At 37.3% G+C, this 17,942-nt stretch overlaps 1 protein-coding gene and 1 long non-coding RNA gene across 2 annotated transcripts in view; one reads left to right on the top strand and one right to left on the bottom strand.

The window, feature by feature from the left end:
* The window catches only part of LOC106486553 (uncharacterized), a 48,782-nt gene extending 39,721 nt beyond the window's left edge, over window positions 1–9,061 (top strand). The window contains exon 3 of the long non-coding RNA XR_001292898.2: window positions 7,658–9,061. This is a non-coding gene — a long non-coding RNA (uncharacterized lncRNA). The remainder of the gene's footprint in view (window positions 1–7,657) is intronic.
* Window positions 1–17,942, bottom strand: part of PKP4 (plakophilin 4) — a 96,678-nt gene that overhangs the window by 13,390 nt on the left and 65,346 nt on the right. The window contains exons 10-15 of the mRNA XM_067299474.1: window positions 15,701–15,829; window positions 11,325–11,538; window positions 2,864–3,047; window positions 1,394–1,511; window positions 701–892; window positions 354–527 (exon numbers count right to left, since the gene is read on the bottom strand). Coding sequence (XP_067155575.1) covers window positions 354–527; window positions 701–892; window positions 1,394–1,511; window positions 2,864–3,047; window positions 11,325–11,538; window positions 15,701–15,829 — 1,011 coding nt within the window. The remainder of the gene's footprint in view (window positions 1–353; window positions 528–700; window positions 893–1,393; window positions 1,512–2,863; window positions 3,048–11,324; window positions 11,539–15,700; window positions 15,830–17,942) is intronic.

The following is a 17,942-nucleotide window of genomic DNA, read 5'->3' as shown; positions in this document are numbered from 1 at the left end:
CTAGTTTTTTTTTTTTTTTTTTTTTTTTTTTAACTCTAATGTGCACTGGAGAAAAGCTTTCACTGTTTGTTTAAAATAAATGGTACCAATGTCAAGGCCAGTTTCCAGACTGCTCTTCTTGACTGCCGTCTTTGTTTTTGCTTTGCACTGTGGAAGTAACGTTTCTGCAACGTACAAGCAGTAATGATACATGCTGGAGAGAACCGCTCTTATGCAGACTAGAAAATTATTACATGTTCCCTCCAAAACCCATTCCAGTATCTTTTTGAAAGCAAATAGCTAAAGTACAACTACAGGAGGAATAACAGGAATTCAGACACCCCCAGAATTATGAAGTGGTTTTAAAACGTTACCTTCCAGTTGCCTGCAGAAAGATTCTGGAGGGATCCCGCGGAGCCCTCTAGAGTGGCTGGATTGGAGCTTTCTGCGAGAAGCGTTAGGTATGGTTTTACCACAGATGGGTGCCACAGCATTTCCACCCCTTTGGGAGACTTGGAGAATCCTGGTATAGGGCCAACTCCATCCCACTGAGAAATGAACACGCATTTGTGAGTACATTAAACCTCTATATTTTCGTTCGACATATGACAGTTTCTGTCCAAGCCATATGTTATTGGGTTTTTTTTATCATTTAAAATATATATTTTTAAATCATTGGCTAAACAACAGTTGATATATTTGTACAAAGAAAAAGGCAAACCTGATCCTCCTGTGAAGCTTTTTTTTTCTTCTTCTTTTTTTTCCCCCAGCAACTTGGCTCTGAATCTTTGCTAGGTGATTCTTTTCCTAATAAGTCATCCAGTTCATTAATGCCCAGCAGACGTGCCTGAGGTACCTCCAATTCCAAACGATAAGAAAGGTTTCTCAAGGTACACACGCAGTTTTCCACTGTCTGAAACCAAAACATAAAGATGTCATGTAATTAGTTACTTTTTCACATAGCGATACATCAAACCAAACAAATGTAGCAGAGATGAAAAGGCATTTGGAGCACAAGCACCAAATTCTAATTCTGGGCCTAGGGCATCCCTACTTCTGTTTCTTTGGGAAAGCTGAAATGCCTCTGCTGATATCCCCAGTTATGAAAATATTGGTAAAAGTCATCTCTGCTGTAGTGACTTATTTTTTGGTATTTTGAAAATAAAAAGCATGAGTGCTTTTTATTATTATTTTATCATGGAATGAATACTTTAACACTGTCAAAAATGTAAAGCACAGAACTAGTTAATTTGCATTACGCAACAGAATTTGATTGTGCATGAATAACTTCAGGTTGGGAGAGAAGACCAGTCAAGCTGAGCATATCACAGCTCTAAATTACACTATACAACTCCCAAAAGATCGTATCGGACATACGGTTTGGTACTAAAAATCACTTAGAGTATGCACACACCTTGCTGTCATAATCTGACGTGTTCACACACGTATGGATCACGTATAGCAGCGAGTCAACCAGCCCTTCGCAAGACCTCATTTGTTTTCGGGCTTCTTCGCCTGCAGAGCTTAGATTCCTAAGGGGTCAAAAGGGATAAGAATGTAAGTGAACATACAGCGCATTCACAGGTGCACATACGTACCACATTTTATCCAATAGCTTGCAGAAGTCTTTTATACAGCTCTTTGATACTTGACTTTGAGAAGTTAAAAGCAAACATACCGCTTGGTGCAACAAGCTCTTCCCCCCCCCCCCACTTTCCATAAAAGATAAATATAATTTGAACTAATTTTGAGACAAAAGTGATTCACTGACAAACCAACCATAAGCAGAAATCTCTTTCCCACTGACTTTCCCATTCCAGGCTTTCTCAGCTTTAACACAGCTCTCGTGTTTGTGTCCACTGTAGAACAGATCACTGAACTCGTCTGAGTTAAAAATACCCTTTGTTGCCACTTTTAAAACCCAAATAAAGCTCAGTGATCTGTTCCACGGTGCAGTCTCGCTAACATTCGTAATAGCGACACACAGACAGACGTATAAGTATATAAATGAGGGTGTCGGGAAAGGAGAAGGCTGCAGCGTGCGTAAGAATACGCGGCAAAGGGTGGAAACGAGCATCTGCCTCCAAGGCCACCAGAACCGCCGCCTCCGACTGGGATCGGCCGCACGTCGGAAGGGTGCTGCTGCGGAGGAAGGCTGCCCCCCGCCAGAGCGGTCGCTCCCCTGCGCTGCGCCAGCGTGGCTGTGTTCAACCGCAGCGTCAGACCGGGCGTCTTGAAGTAACCCAGCGACCAAAAAAGAGGAGAGGAGAAAGGTCGCCAGCAAATAAAAGGCAATCCCATTCCGTGTATTTAAACACAGTGGCCTTACCCTGCTGTTTAATGGAACACAATCTGAAATCTAGTGAATTAAAATGATAAACAAACCTACAAATAAACAGAAATTGTTCATATACTACTCCTTGTCCTTGAATTTTCTTTTCAGATATTTTAGTTTTGCATTTTATTATTTTGAAGAATACTTCTTTCTACCTATTGTTGTTTGAGAAATCCACAAAAGGAATAGTGAAACATTTCTTTACTGATATGCATACATATACATACATAGTTGTTTTAAATGTATACAGCAATAATTACCAAATGCACAGTTTTTTTTCTAAATAATTTCCATGAGCCATACAAATCACAGCAATTAATTCCATAATAGTTAACATCTTCCAGTGTCTAACTTTGTATTTGTCACGTTCTTTTAATATAGAAAAAAACAGATACAAAAGTTGCCTGCATGGTAGAACTAAATGGAATTTATAGAATGGAATTTATAAATGGAATATTATATATTTTGTTTTAAAGCTACCCGATAAAAAGAATCCGTTGGATAACACGGTTCCTGCGCAAAGAGAAGTCTTCTGCAACGGTAAATTACCTCAGGCATCCAGTAGTATTGCGCAGAACTAGGGAAGTCTGAAATTTGATTTTGTGGTCATCGTCAAAGGAAGCGCTGTTCCAGCCGGAGTGGGGCACTATCACAGTGTTGGTCAGCGTGGACAGAGCGTCTCTGATGATCGTCATCTTCACGGCGTCGCACGAGGACAAGTTCCAGAGAACCCCTGAGGGAAGGATTGCATTGCAGCGATGTCAGCAAAGGCTCCGCAGCCTTTGCTGCACTCGGCAGTCAGAGGGCAACACTAACAACTTAAGAGACATCGCTTTAAACAGGAGAAAAATAAATTTACCTGCGCATAGCCAAGAAAATATAATTAATTAGTCTGCAACACAACTTTTACATGCCAACAGTATTGATCAGTAAGCAGTCAGCAAAGCTGCCATTAAAAGATTCACAAGATTTCACAGACAGTTTAAAATGCCACGTGAAAAAGTTTTTGTAGCTGTATGAAATGAGGGGCTATTTGCTTTCTTTTTGTTGAGGGATATCTTTGCCTGCCCTATTTTTGCCTGAAATTCTGATCCTTGCAGATCTCACATTGATGACTGTTCTAAACTTACATTTCTGTGTACTTCATCTAATATAATCCTACTCAGGAAATGAGGATAAATAGCATGATAAAGTTGAGAGACTTATCTGCACGAAAACTTGCAGTTGCTGTCATTGACTGCACTCCTCTGTTATTAGCAATAGTTGGACATTTTTGTCATAAACTGTGTTTCTTTAGACAGACACAGAGAACATACCTTAATGTTCGCACCTACGGCGATAAGAGCATGAATCTTTAACAAACACACATAATCCTGTCTCCAAAGTTCTAGCCAGTCATTTAAACTGATCAGATTTTAAGAATAAAAATAAAAACAGTATTTAAGGAGTATGTCTGCCTCCTGAAAAACTAAGAAACTTTGCTGGTTGTATTTAAGATTATCTAGTATAGCAAAAACCTAGATGTCTGGCTCTGCTAAAACATTCCATCATAAGTATGAAAAAATAATGAAAAAATATATAACACGGATTTAACTGTAGATAAAATGCTTTTAAATAGCTAAGATGCAAAAGATACAATAAAATACAGCACTCATATCAAGCTATGCAAACAACATTGATGAAACAGAATATGTTTTTCTCTAAACTGGCTGAATGAGAGAGAAAAAAAATAATTCAAGAAGGTACAGGACGAGGAAAGTACAATAAAAATGCTCAACAGGCTCTTCAGAGGTATAATTTAAGTTAAAAGGCTTAGATATAAGCCTTCTATAACATCAGATACCAACAAAATCAATATAAAAATCTAAATAGCTTTAATAAAAGATTCCTAAAGAAAAGTGTATAGGCTTATGCACTAGTTTTTAATTTTTTTTTTAAAGCAGATTTTAGGTACTATACATTGGAGTCCTAGCAGGGGCAGGTAAGTCCTTTCACATAGCCAACAGAAGTCACTCACTGAGGTGTTTTAGAGACCCCCCCCTCCTTTTTCCAATCCTGTTCTGAAACAATTCTTAGAATTGATATAACATCACAAATTAGGCATTAGACAAATATTTATCATGCAGGTAAAACCTGTGGATAAGCCCAGGAAAAGTCCAAAGCCCTCAACAAGAGCACTCGTGAAGAACACCAACAGTCCATAACACCGAGCAGCCTCCTGAAGCCGGTCAGAGGGATGCTGACCCCCATCTGCCACCGTCCTTGGCGTAATGATGCTTGCAGACAGCGGATGTTGTGATCAGGATTCATCTGGAGGTCTTTGAAGTTGTTTGGGGGCCGGGAGAATTTAACAGAATATGCAACCAAGGACAGGACCAGCTGGTGGCAGCTGATAAAAGTACGTGCAGCCTTGCAGATAGGAGGCAACTACCAGACATAACCCTCCAAACACAATACCGTGACTTGCGCCTTGTCCATATTTCTGATTTTCTAGATTGAAAGCTGTACTACTTAGAGAAAAATCCTTAAATGATTGAGATCCCATCCTTGAACCTGACGAGTTAAAGCCAAATAACCTTGCTGATCTGCTAGACTCTGGTCTAGCAACAAAGAAAACAAGATTGCCTGAAAGATTTCTGTGTAAAACTGTCTATAGATGTGGGTGCTTAAAAAGAGCAGAGGTCAACCAGACTAGAGAAACTGGCATATGAAACAGTGCATCAAAAAGTTTGGTTGAACAGCTTTCTCCTACGGGTTGAGTCAGCTTTTTGTTCTAAAGGTCCTGGGTCTCTGACTCTAAGATGCTAGTCAAACTCTTCAAGTAACCTTAATATTAGAAATTTGACTATAACTGACCATGTTCCTCCCTAATTTAAAAGGCACTTACAAAAGCATGTGAAATTTCCACAAACTGGAATGGAGCAAAAAGAAAGACACAAGTCTAGAACACTAGATTTCAGCAACTTAGGTTTTTTTTGTTTTTTTTTTTTGTTAAGAATTCCAAAGATATTTAGAGAAAAATGGAGATAGGGATTCTTCCTAAGAAGAAAATGACTATTAAAAAGAAAGACAAGACTCTGGAGGAACATAGTCTTCTTTTCAGTCTTCACATTTATCTCACTTTACTCAGAACTTACGTGGAGGTGCAAAGACCTGGGATGAGGAAACGTCTGCCAGTTGGGTCCAGAGATCATATTCTGTATGATGGCTATGATGCTACCTGCAACACCAGTGGGCACTGGAAACTACAGCTGATCTAGCTGTAAATAGACAAACTGGGTGAGTTTCTGTGAGGATGATATAAACGTCTTGTGTTAACTCACACAACGTGCCAAAAATTATGCAGAAACAAAAAAGACCTCAAGGCTTAGGCAGCAAGGATCCTATTTTCTTTTGGAAATGCAATCTAGAGAAGGTGATATGAAAAAGTAAAAAAGGTTTAATCTGTGCAGGATGAAAAAAAACCCAGAATTGGAACATCTGGTAAAAATGGGTTGTTTGGAATCCTTACTTTTAAAGACAAAACTTGATGTTATTGCACTTAGTGATTTCAATTGTTTTTATCAAATCCCAGTGCCTGTAGACAGGCCACAGAAATCCCCCCAAATCAATGGATTTCTCAAAAATTTCTGTAGGGTACTCTCAACTGGAGAGAAATTATTTATGAAGAGCTGTTCTTTCAACACACCAAATAGTAACAGTCTGTTTTTATAAGCTGCTTGCTGTGCATAATGCACATAAAATCAATCAGGAGCAACATATTCAAGCTGATGGCCTTCTATATAATTAAAAAAATATATTTAAAACTCCACTGATTCACTTGCAGATTAATAAATGCAGTAGGCTTTATCTCTTATACTAAGGTATGGACAAAGACTGGCATTATAATAGCACAAATGTAGGGCTCTAGTTTACTGACTCTACAAAAGACAGCATCAGCTGGAAACTAACAGTGAAGCAGATCAGTCATAGTAAAAACTCACAGTGAAGTAGGTAAGATATAATAATTGATCTCACTGAAACACAGAAGCGTGAAACTAATGTATATTAAATTTCACTGATCTTTTTTCTGCCTTTATGTGGTTAGGTATATGGAATGCAGAAAACTGTGCAATACCAGTATATGATATATAATTAAAAAATCAATAGCTTGTTAACTAGGATTTCTCAAATTTAGAACAGTTTTGCTGTCACAGACTGTAAATATCTCATGAAAGGGAAGGTTTTGTTTTTGTTGTTTTTTTAAAGATCATTGTTTATCACAGTGATGTTACTTGAAGTCTTGGGACACTGTTGCAAGGAAAATAGTAACAAATCCATTTCTTTGAGATTCCATTTTACAGCAGCATACAGAAACATTAAACCTGGCTGCATCAATGCTAGGTACTTCACTTGCAAATCATCACTTTCGTTCACAATAAAGAATTTTCTCTCTACTTCTGGGCTGGACTTGGCCAAGATTGGCCAGCTTCGTAACAGGAAGAATTAAGCAAGCAAGACAAACAATTCTCTGTTTAGATCTTTTAGCCAACTTTGTTGGCAGTTGCTGGAGTTACCAGAAGAACTGCAATCTGTAAGCAGAAGTTTGGTTTTATTCTTTTTACTGCTCGTCAAAAGCAGGTTGGAACCTGATGGGTTTGTTAATCATTAATGGCTCCATAGGGATTATGGGGAAGCAACATTCCTTAACCAAGAGAAGTATTACACGGGAAATATCTCCTACCATCTCCTTGTCTCTAACATTTCCTTCTCAGGGAAAAATGGTAAGATGATTGTATATTGACTGTTCTGACATACAAAATGTTTTGATATTAATTCATAATCCTTCTAGACTTGGATCTACAGCAATATTTTCAGGTGACAAATCTGCCTTTTGCAATAGGTAACAATGAGGATTCAGGATAATTAAAAAACACCTTCCCTCAGGTTCAGGAGTCACTTTTAGTATCGTAAGGGGTTTCTTGGTTGGTTTGTTTTTACTGATTACAGGTTGCACTTTGAATTGGGTATATTAGTGATGTAGTCTCAGCATCTGTAATAGGATTTTAAATAATTGCTCTGTCTAGAAAATCCCTTATGTGATAGCTCTGCAAAAATTTATTTGGTTACCTAATTCAGAAAATATGTAAAATGTGGTTAGCCAGCAATTTTGTTAGGCCTAGGAGATATCCTGACGCATGCATATGATCATCAGGCACCCTGATGCATGCATCTCCAAATAACAGCATTAGTTGTTTAAAGTCAACTATTTGTGGCACCTTTTGAATTATCAGTGGCAAAGAACACTTCCTCCTCTGTATCCAGCCATTTTTTTCACTTTTTTTCATTTTCTTTTGGTTTTAGATCTCAGCATTTTAATCTCAGAAGAGTTTACTACAATGACTTCCAGTGCAGCTGCTCGCACCAGCTGGCGTTAACAAAAGGGCAGCACATTTCTCAGAGCTCTTTGGCAGCCGCGCTGGCTTGGAGGTCCCCTTCTGAGCACAGACGCTCGCATTCGCTCTCTGCCATTTTTACAGAGTTGATCACAAAGTGCTTTGGATTCTATACAGAATAGAGCAGAGGTAAATACTTAGAGTAAAACGAAGTGGTAAAAGGCAACTATATCTGTTTCACAGAGTGATTAGTTTGCACACTTGTGTGGGTCTTGCAGCTATTTCTATACCTCCTCAAAAGGTACCTCAGGTTCCTTTTCCAAAAATACACAAGCTACAACGCGCAGTGTCTACTGCTGCAGGAATGCAATCTCTCAGAAAGACGATTCTGTATACACAAAAGATCATGCTGCTGGACGAAGAACAACTTTTCTAAACTGAACTGGCTGATGTAGTAATTTGAAGAAATAAAGTGAAGAACTGCCAGGACCATCAAAAACAACCTCTTTCCACTTCCAGTGACAGAGCTTTGTCACACAGCTAAGCTAATGATTAACTACGTCCAGAAGGGCAGAATTTGTGCTCATTCTTTCTTAATCCTAACTATAAAATCCTACTGCTTCCCCCAGGCCAGCACTACCACTCATCGGACCTCATCAGGAGTTGTTTCAGGGAGCAGCACTGACAGAAAACTAACCTCTGAAAAGACTGGATCAGAGGTCTTTCTCTGGAGAGGGGGCAGTTTATGGCTCATCTCTGCTGGCAAAGATCTGATAGAAATCAAGAAACTATCTCTATTGAGGTAGCTTCTGACTCAGTTTCACTGGAAAACACGCGCTACCGGCATACACCAATGTTTCTTAGATTTTAACATATTACAGGGCTGTTTGCCCAGGTCTCTTGATGGTAGACTCAATTATTAGAAACTGCACCTGTGTTCAAGAACATGCATATTTTGATTTTCTACCCCACAGAGAGCTGTATAAGCCTTGCAAGACACAAGTCCCTGGAATTCACAGATTGATTTCAGGCTCTGTTGACCTACTGCGAGGTAAAAACGTGTCTAGACAGACCAAACCAGCACACGTCCTTCAAGTCACTTGCTGGGGAACAGAGCTCCTGGGCCCCACCAGCACTTCCAGGGCGGCAGCTGTGGAGAAGGAGCCGGTGCAGAACATGAGCTACCGGAGAGGAGGGACCTCCCTGGTGAGACACGCAGGGGGACGGCAGCGCTCCTGCGGCCAGCGCAAGCTCTTCGTTAGTTATTCCCTACACCAAAGCATTTTAAAGTTCAGCTTTTAAAGTTTGTGGGGGTTTGTTGTTCCTTCATTTTCATGTAATGATTAGGAAGAGTGATATGTCAGTTTATATTCTGAATAATCTATAGCTAATAAAAGAAGATTTGCTTTCCTCTTAAAACATTCTTGTGTTTTTGCAGTTATCCTTCCTATATTTATTTTGATATAATTTTCCATCTCTTTATCTTTCTGCATTTCAATCTTGTCATTTCAGTTACTGTTGTTATTAAATGTAGGCCCTGGTATTCCTACTGTTTTCCAACCCCTCCAAAACATGTTTGCGCTTAACACCCCCACCCCCTGCAATATGCCAGCTTTCCGAAATTCAGGCAGTCAGTCTTCAGGGCAGGTTCCCAAGTCATCTGTGAGGTTAAAAGCTTGCTTTTGACTAAATCATCCCTCCTTTCATAAATCTTATATAAAAGCATTCATGTGAAAAATATCTATGTAGATTGCAAGAAGTTTGCTGTTCCTAATTTTACTTGATAATTTTGCATTTTAAAGTAAACTAGATGGGGATTTCACATGCAGTGATACTAGATATACCTGTTTTCTTTAAAAGGCAATGGATACCTACTAATTGATACTGCTAATGAGGAAGATATAATTTATTTACTAAGGAAGAAGCCTTTTCCTCAGGAAAAGAAAATGCATATTTCCTTCATTAGGAAATGTTACACTAGATATTCCGTATTACATGAAAAATGATGGATAAGCTGAAACAATAATGAATAGTGTTAATTTTAAACTAGAAATCAGCCATATATTGTTTCTAGTGGTATAGATTTATATTCATTTTTCTGTTTTAATAAGATTATCTTAAACTTGGAATGCCCAGTAAGCTGGGTGTGGATAGCTAGTTTTAATTCTGCCACAGGTAGAGTTTTTCAATTATTAACCAAATAGTCATTGGACCTTCTCCACTTCTTTCTTTATATTGGTATGTGCTATGTATTTTTTGAAAGATAACAGACTACTTTTTTTTTTTTTTTAATAAATAGTGACTGCACCGTCTATAAGCAAAAATTTGAATTCGGCTTTATCTGTGGAACCATCCCTCACATCTTAAAAGCACAAGTAATTCAGACACATAAAAAATGAACTTTGTAGACCAGACAAAGCAGCTAATGTGCAATTCTACTTTTAAGTATTCCATTTACATAACTATTCTTAAGGAAATAACTGTATGCTAGTAGAGAAAACACCAAACCTACAGGTTATCTTAACATTTGCTTATATGGGAAATATTTAGGGAAAAAAGCCTGCATATGAATCTAAAGTGATATGTTTTTTATACATTCTGTACAGAATCATTTTCACTGCTTAATATGCTTCCAAAGTGACTAAGCTAAGGTACACAACAGTACTCAAGTTAGAGATAAGAGAGCTCATACTGGGATCCACTCCAAGTTATTTCTTTGTTCAGAAAAGCTATTAAGATATTTTATTTTCAGTTAATGCAAAATAGCTTAATTTGAAAAAGAATGAAAAGTTTTTACAAAACCAAACCACATGAGAGAGCTATCAAAACTTGAAATAGGAAGTTTTCAGAAAAAGCGAAAACTCTTTGCTTTTTCTGTTCTCTCATATTTTTCAGCACCCTGACCTTCATTGACACATTGCTCCCATGCTAAGAGAAAGAGACAGCAGGTGTATCCTAACACATCTAACACTAACAAATCCAAATTGTCTCGATGAAAATGGAGCTCCTTCATGTGTTAGAACTGCAAATCATTTATTATTTCTGCCCTTTCTGTCTGCACCAAATGCCAAGTAGGTCCATGGGTTTTTATAAGCTAACTCTGTTATCTCAAAATCAAGAGATGAGAAGTGTGCACACAGCCATTTACCGTGACTCTGCTAACGGGCTGGAAACTGAGAGGCTTCGGTAATTTGAATACTTGCAATTGCCTGCCTGTACCTTAAAATACACATTTATAGTCTGGGTTTATCTTTGAATTCTGCAAGACCTTATTTAAAACTTGTCAGAAGATTTTTTTTTTTAAATCAGTAATAAAACTGATGTTAGGAGCCAATAAAGTAATACTGATTCAAGATCTAGGTCTGCATGTAGGAGAATCATACTGGAGCAAAATTTATCCTAGATGTAACTACTCTAAGATTCACTTCTCCCAGTGAATCTATACTTCTATGCTAATATTTTAAATGTCAGTAATCAAAATAAATTATTTTGTATTGACAAAAACACTATTGCACAAATTAAATTCTGGACAATATGCTCCAATTCCAGTCACTTACCAGCTATTTCAAAATTTTGTCCAGCACAGAAAAATAATCTGTATTATAGTTCTGCACTGGTTTCTATACAAAACTTACCTGTTACAAGTTCTTTTATTTCTGCATCAATAGTTTTTCTTAGCAATCGTAAAAGGGCAGGTATCCCACCAACGTTCTTCATTGCTATTTTGTTTTCATCAGTAGATTTTCCATAAACAAGGTTTCTCAGCGCACCGCAAGCGTTCTTCTGCACTTCCAAGACTCTGTGATCCAGGAGGTCAACCAGATGCTTGATTCCTCCCAGCCGACACACCTGCGAAACAGAATGACGGGAACATCAGCTCCTACTGATTTCATACATTTCACACTACAGATTTGAAAGGCCCTTTTTTTTTTTTTTAATAATGATAGTATACCCTATTCTACTCCAAGAAGAAATATTATCGAGAAATCTTAACCTGCAAAACCAAAAAAATTTTGGTTTAAATTATCACATATTCAGTCCTACTGGTGTATCTAAAGTTCTTTTTGGAAGGAAGGTTTACTCTGAAGAAATTTCTTAAAACAAGAAATCTTGTTTTAAACAAGACAAGTTGTATTTATTTTTCAATATATTTATTTTAATAAATTCCAACATTAATTGTCTGCGTTTTGAAATCTCATTTCCATGTAGTGCTTTTCTTTGTTCAAAATCACTTAAAGAAACCATAAATGATTAAAGTATTTTAGAAGTTTGTTGTAATTGTTTGCTAAGCTAAAAATTATTTGGAAAGATATAACTTTTAGTAGTATTACTTTTAAGACTAACATTAATTTTAAAATAAAAATCATCATCAAAGGCTACTAAAATATTTTCTATAAACTGTTTCGCTTTAATACAAATCTTTGCAACACACGAATACTTTAATCTGATATTGATTATTTTAGCACAGTGCAGTAACCTTTGTGCCATACTCTCCATAGGATATGGGTAACAAAGCTGGTAAAGGATTTCTTTAGAACCCCACCCCTACGGCAGCTGAAGTGCTGCTGCCCTAACGAGGGATCCCGGGCAGGAATGAGAGAGGAACGCCGTCCTGCCCGAATCCTCTGCTCGCCCAGGCTGCGGCTCCGCGCCAAACAGTTAGATGCGATATAAACCACAATATCCCAAGTATTCTGTTGTTCAGGATCAAAAGCACTTTATACCGCTTTTGGACGCTCCTTTCCTATTCTATCCTGTACAACAATTCGTTCGGCAAGCCAGAACGCCATTTCAAATAAATTACCGCATACAAGCTTTCATGGATTTTTTAGCTGAAGAAGTTCACTGTCTTTTATTGACCATAACATGAAAAGCATAAAACACTTCTCAGTGAAAACAGTACTGAGATCTAGTGAAAGCTTTTAAGTAGATGTTTTGAAAAACAGAATCTTATCTCCATTACGTTCTTGGATATTGGTACTGGCTATCAAACTGACTGCTATCTTTATATACACCTAGAAAGAGCCAAACTGAAGAGGAGTGGAAAAGCAACTGAAATGCAAGGTTTCTGTCAACAGTATATATGTTTTTAACTTGTCAAAATCAGCTGTTAAGTAGAATAATAGAAATAAAATGAAAGGCTGGTGACTTGGAAATTTTTTAGACTTCTGTTTAAAAGAGTATATTTTTCAAAAGGAAACCTTAAAATTATTCTCAGAATAATGCAGTTTTACTGCTCTTAGAATTATATCACATTTGATAATCTACATGAGCCTTTACGTTTCAGAATACATCAATTACTAACAAATGGAAACTAGGTGCATTTGCACACCTACATGTCTACGCTGTTATAAAACACGGGCATACAAAGCCTGGCATTGATCTATCACACGTAGCCACTGCGGTGCCAACAGCCACTAGGAACCTGTATCTGAGGGCATTCAGTGGACTTAAATAAAGCTTATAGTTATTTACATGGAAAGATTTCTGTAGCTAGGAAGTTTGCCATACCATGAAAATTGTCTTGCATATTATATATTTGATACAGACTACATCGAAAGCACATACTGCAGGATGCTATAAATTTTTTTAAAGGTTTATTCATTTTTAAGGCAAATAATTCTTATTTCTACATTATTAAATAATGTGAAGCAAGAAATAACTATTCATATTTTTCAGTTAAATCTCCCTCTTGTATGTCAACACAACAGCACATCAAACTACATCTACATTACACATTATTTAAGGAAAAACAAATTTAGATAGATATTCTTTACATGCAAGTGTAATTTATTCTTTCTGTGTAATTTTGCAGGTAATTTTAGATAAGGGGTTTCCTATGCTTACCTCCAGGTTTTAGCAATGCAAGCACTTCAGTTCATTTTGCTAGGCTTGTAATACCCTTTATAGTCTAAGAAATTAATCTGTTCTTTACCACAGCAATAAAATAATAAATCTAAATAATGAATAAAAATATAAAATTAAAGGAGTACTCAGATGGGGCTTTACTGATCTGAGCAATAAAGTAATTATGATCCTTTCCTATTCCAAAGTGTTTAGCACTGGCCTCTGATTGAAAAGGAGGACACTCTTCACAAATTGCAACTTTCCTATTGCCACAGATACCATCACATTTTCAAAACACGCTAATTCCTATCCACCATTGTGACTCAAGGGACAGCTTCTTCGTGAGAGACTGAAAGTCGGATCATCAGGAAACACCACAAAAAGCTTCGCTCTTCCAGAAGTACAGAAACATTCTCTCTGAAAAGCAAGGACAATCCTGTTCTTTCTGTCCTAATATTATAAGAATTTCTAAAATCTGATTAATTCAAGACAAGAAAAATAATGGTGCCAGTATGTGAGTCTTTTCTTTTTGAAAAAGAGAAGTTTTCTCTTTTTCAAAATTCCATAAACTCCTAAGCAGGAACGCAAGCTACATTTGCACTTTCCTCTCAGGTTAACGTAACATACCTAGTCTTCTAAATCCCAAACCATTATTTTTTCTAGGTAAAGTTTTATCAGCTCGATATCTGATATAATACATCTATAATACCTGATACCTGAACTGATTTAAAAACATATACCAAATATTCTGAATACTAAGTAGGATAAATAATTGAGACATCATAGACATTTCAGTGCCACATTCAAGATATGCTTACATTTTGGCCTTTCCATTTCTTTTAGTTATGTGTACTTCTGAAAAAATCAAAACAGACATTTCATAATTTCTACAAAAATCCTGTAATAAGGAAAACTGAAACAGTGATTGTCAAAAGCACAAGATCTCAGATGGATGAGCATATGCAGATAAATAACATTCCAAGAATTCCTAAATGAGCAGTCACAAAACAGCAGGACTTTATAAAACAGCAGACTACCTACAAATCTGACTACACCTGATAATCATTGCACCACATCTGATTATCACTGTTATCTTTAATGAAGATCAAAAACACCATCATCCATTCCACAGCCAGCTCTCTGCTACTTGTCACATCTTGGCCACTTTTAACTTAGTAATCTGATGGAAAACTAACCTGGCAAAACAAAAACCGCTCTTCTTCTACATCAGTGGGCTGAACTGGGTCGACAGTGGCCCAGTTGGCACCAGACTTGGTGCATACCAGGTTTGGGAACAAGCATCCAGCAGTGGACCCGGGGGAATCAGAGAGATGAAGGGAGAAGGGATCAAAGGGAGAAGTGCAACCTCTCCCTTCCAGCAACTGTGGGTTGTTATGCTGGGTTAGCAATATTGTTATAAAAGTTGTATCAATATTTTATTAACATAAGTATTCATCATGTTCATCATGAAAATAATAGATAAAACACACATGGGATAGGAGTGAGAAAGCGAACTCTACCAGATCAATAGCTTATAGCCGCTCTGTGAAAAGAGCAGCTCTTTAAATTCAGACAACTGCTAGATATTTTAACAATAAGCTGCATTTTCACTCAGATGTACCTTTCCTCCACAATGTACTGAAATAAATACTGCCCTCTGTGTATTTCTAGGATTGGGATTTCTTTTCTTTGCTTGACAGTTCACTTATTCCCTATGAGGCCTTAAAATATCTTCATCAAAACCAGAGGAAAGCCTTCAAGAATTATTGTTTCTTCAAGAATTATTGCTTTTGTTAGCCTCCAGTCATCACCACGTTACACGTACACATAGACTTCAGTAAACTCGGACTTCTACAGTTCTGCAAGACTATGCAACTTGAATGTTAAAGAGTTTCGCATAATTTGCATGTTACACAAAGACAGCGTCTTATTGGGGTCTATGTGAAGATCTTCACACACATATGAAGATCTATGTATATATATGTGCATATATTTACACACACCTATCTACATCAACATTAACATATATCTAGTACAATCAGAAACATAAAAGGGTCCAGGATACTGTGTTACAATAAAAGGCTGAAAACAGAGGCAAAGGGTCTAGTTGTTCTTTTAGTTCTGTATCGTTTCCCCAGAAACAGAAAGGGAGTCTGTGCCGTACCTCTGTTTTTACTTTGTTATCTCCGAAGCACAGGTGCTGAAGGTAGGCAGCTGCATTCGCCTGGACCGATGGGAACTGGTGCTGGAGCATGTGAATGACTTCCGGCAGCTCTGGATCTCGCCAGGCAAACTCCCTTCATTAGACGAACACATTCAAGGAAAGGCATTAGTTATAAACATGCGTTTATTTACTAGGTAGAATTACCAGAGCGCCTTAAGTGTTTTTCAACAATTTTGTTTTTGTTCTGGAGTACCAGGGCTAGGAGGAAAAACAGGTATGTCAGAATAATTATGAGTCACCTCATGTTTTAGTCTTCCTATTGGGAAAGGACGCTTTATATCCTATGTTCTTCAGTTGGATTGGTTATGTTGGTCATACAAACAAATGTACATACTAAAATTACACCAACTGAAACACTGCAACCTATATACATCTCCCAGCATTTCAACACAGAGTGCAACAGACGCACAGATTTTTCCTAGGTCTTATACATTTAACAACATTGCTCAGGTGCATCTCTTCCACGTAGCATTTTTTCTTCAACGCTTGATGTTGTTCCTCCTATGAAGTCAATTATACTTGAAAAAAAGCTGTGCAGATACAGATTTCTTCATCATAATCAGATCCAGGTAGTTTGCATAATTTGAGTTATTCAGGGATTGCAAACTTAATATCAATTTCATCAGACCTGCTTTATTAAACACAGCCATTTTATTTATGTAGACAAATCCTGGAAAAGGCATTAAGCACATCCATGCCCAATTCATAGGTTTAGAAATATATCCACTAACATTTGTTGGGCCATCTTCCTTTTGTAAAGGAAGTTTAAAAAAAAGAGTAGTATAGAAGGTTTCCTGTTCTTGAAAATCCAAGAAAGTGCAATAACTGATGTTCCAAGAACAATATTTGGGGAGGTGCTCAAAGGCTGAGACTCGCATGGCCAGTTGGGTCTCCCAAGGGTCCCGTCACAGTCACTGAAAAGGGAAAGTTGCCTAGGTGCCTGCTCTGAACCACCCAGTAAGTAGAGGTTTATTTCTCCCTGCTGACAACAGCAAGATCTTAGGGAAAATTGCCTTTCCAATAATAAAGATATCTTTCTGAATGCTCCCTCAATCTTATTGTAGAGCAATGCTTTCAAATGGCTGGGGCTCGGAATAAGACACGCTAACTTAACTTGGCAATCGCGTGATATGAGAACCAGAAACTGAAAGAGATCAAAACAAGGCAAAACTACTTCGTTGTGAAATCACAACATAAGAAAGTGCATCAGTGATGAAAAGTAAGTCAGAATTTCTTAGAAGTTCTTTGCATCCCTGTTATCAGTAAACAACTTTTATAATAACTTTTTGTAAGCCATGCCAGAATAGATCAGCAGCAACATGCAACTAGCAAGCATTAGGGGTAAGATTATTCTATTAACCTCATTTAGATGAACATACAAATAGAAGAGTTAAATGAAATTAATCCAGTCTCTCTGTATCTATTAAAATAAGAAATATATTAATTTTCATTAATAAGAAAAATAACAAATTTAAAAAAAATCAGTGCTTTTATTTTCAAGACTGAAGGATAGGGCCAACCTAGAAAGTAACTAAATCATGTTTGTTACAAGCTTTCTGTAAACAGGAAGCCCAAAAGATTTCCGTGTAAGACTCCAGGCTGACCACAGCTATTAGTTATCTTTTTCAAAGCTGATTTGGCGTTCTAATTTTCTGTATGAAAGACTCCAGAGGCCTCACTGGAGTTCATGCCCTCCAATGTGAGCTGTTGTGCTTTCACGTTGTTTCTAAACCAGCAAAACATTGATCTGCTTTCATGACCACGCTGCTCCAGCGAACTGGCAAGCTGACTGAAACTTCTAACGATCATATACTCACACCAAAGATAAACGCCTAGTACTGTAAAGCTCCTTAAGCTTTACAAAAGCTGGTTTTGGTATTCCCATTTCAAAGTATAAGGTTTAAGGGAAAAGGGTGTCTATTAAATTGTAATGATGATATTACACTTGTCACATGTCTATGTTGTTGACATGCATTTAGATCATCAAACTAAATTCACTGTTTTAAAAATAAAAGCATGTATTAGCTTTTGCAAAATGGTACATTTATATTTTTTAAGATTTACATTGTTTTGAAGTTCAAGTAAGCTGTTCATGGAAAATTCATTCAAACAAATTAAACATGTACTTTCTAATGTTCAAAATCTGACATTTTCCCACTCCCACAGAGAGAAACTTCCTACA

The sequence above is a fragment of the Apteryx mantelli genome, chromosome 6 (genome assembly GCF_036417845.1).
Source record: "Apteryx mantelli isolate bAptMan1 chromosome 6, bAptMan1.hap1, whole genome shotgun sequence".
NCBI classification, from domain to species: domain Eukaryota; kingdom Metazoa; phylum Chordata; class Aves; order Apterygiformes; family Apterygidae; genus Apteryx; species Apteryx mantelli.
This window is presented reverse-complemented; position numbering and strand designations above follow the sequence as displayed.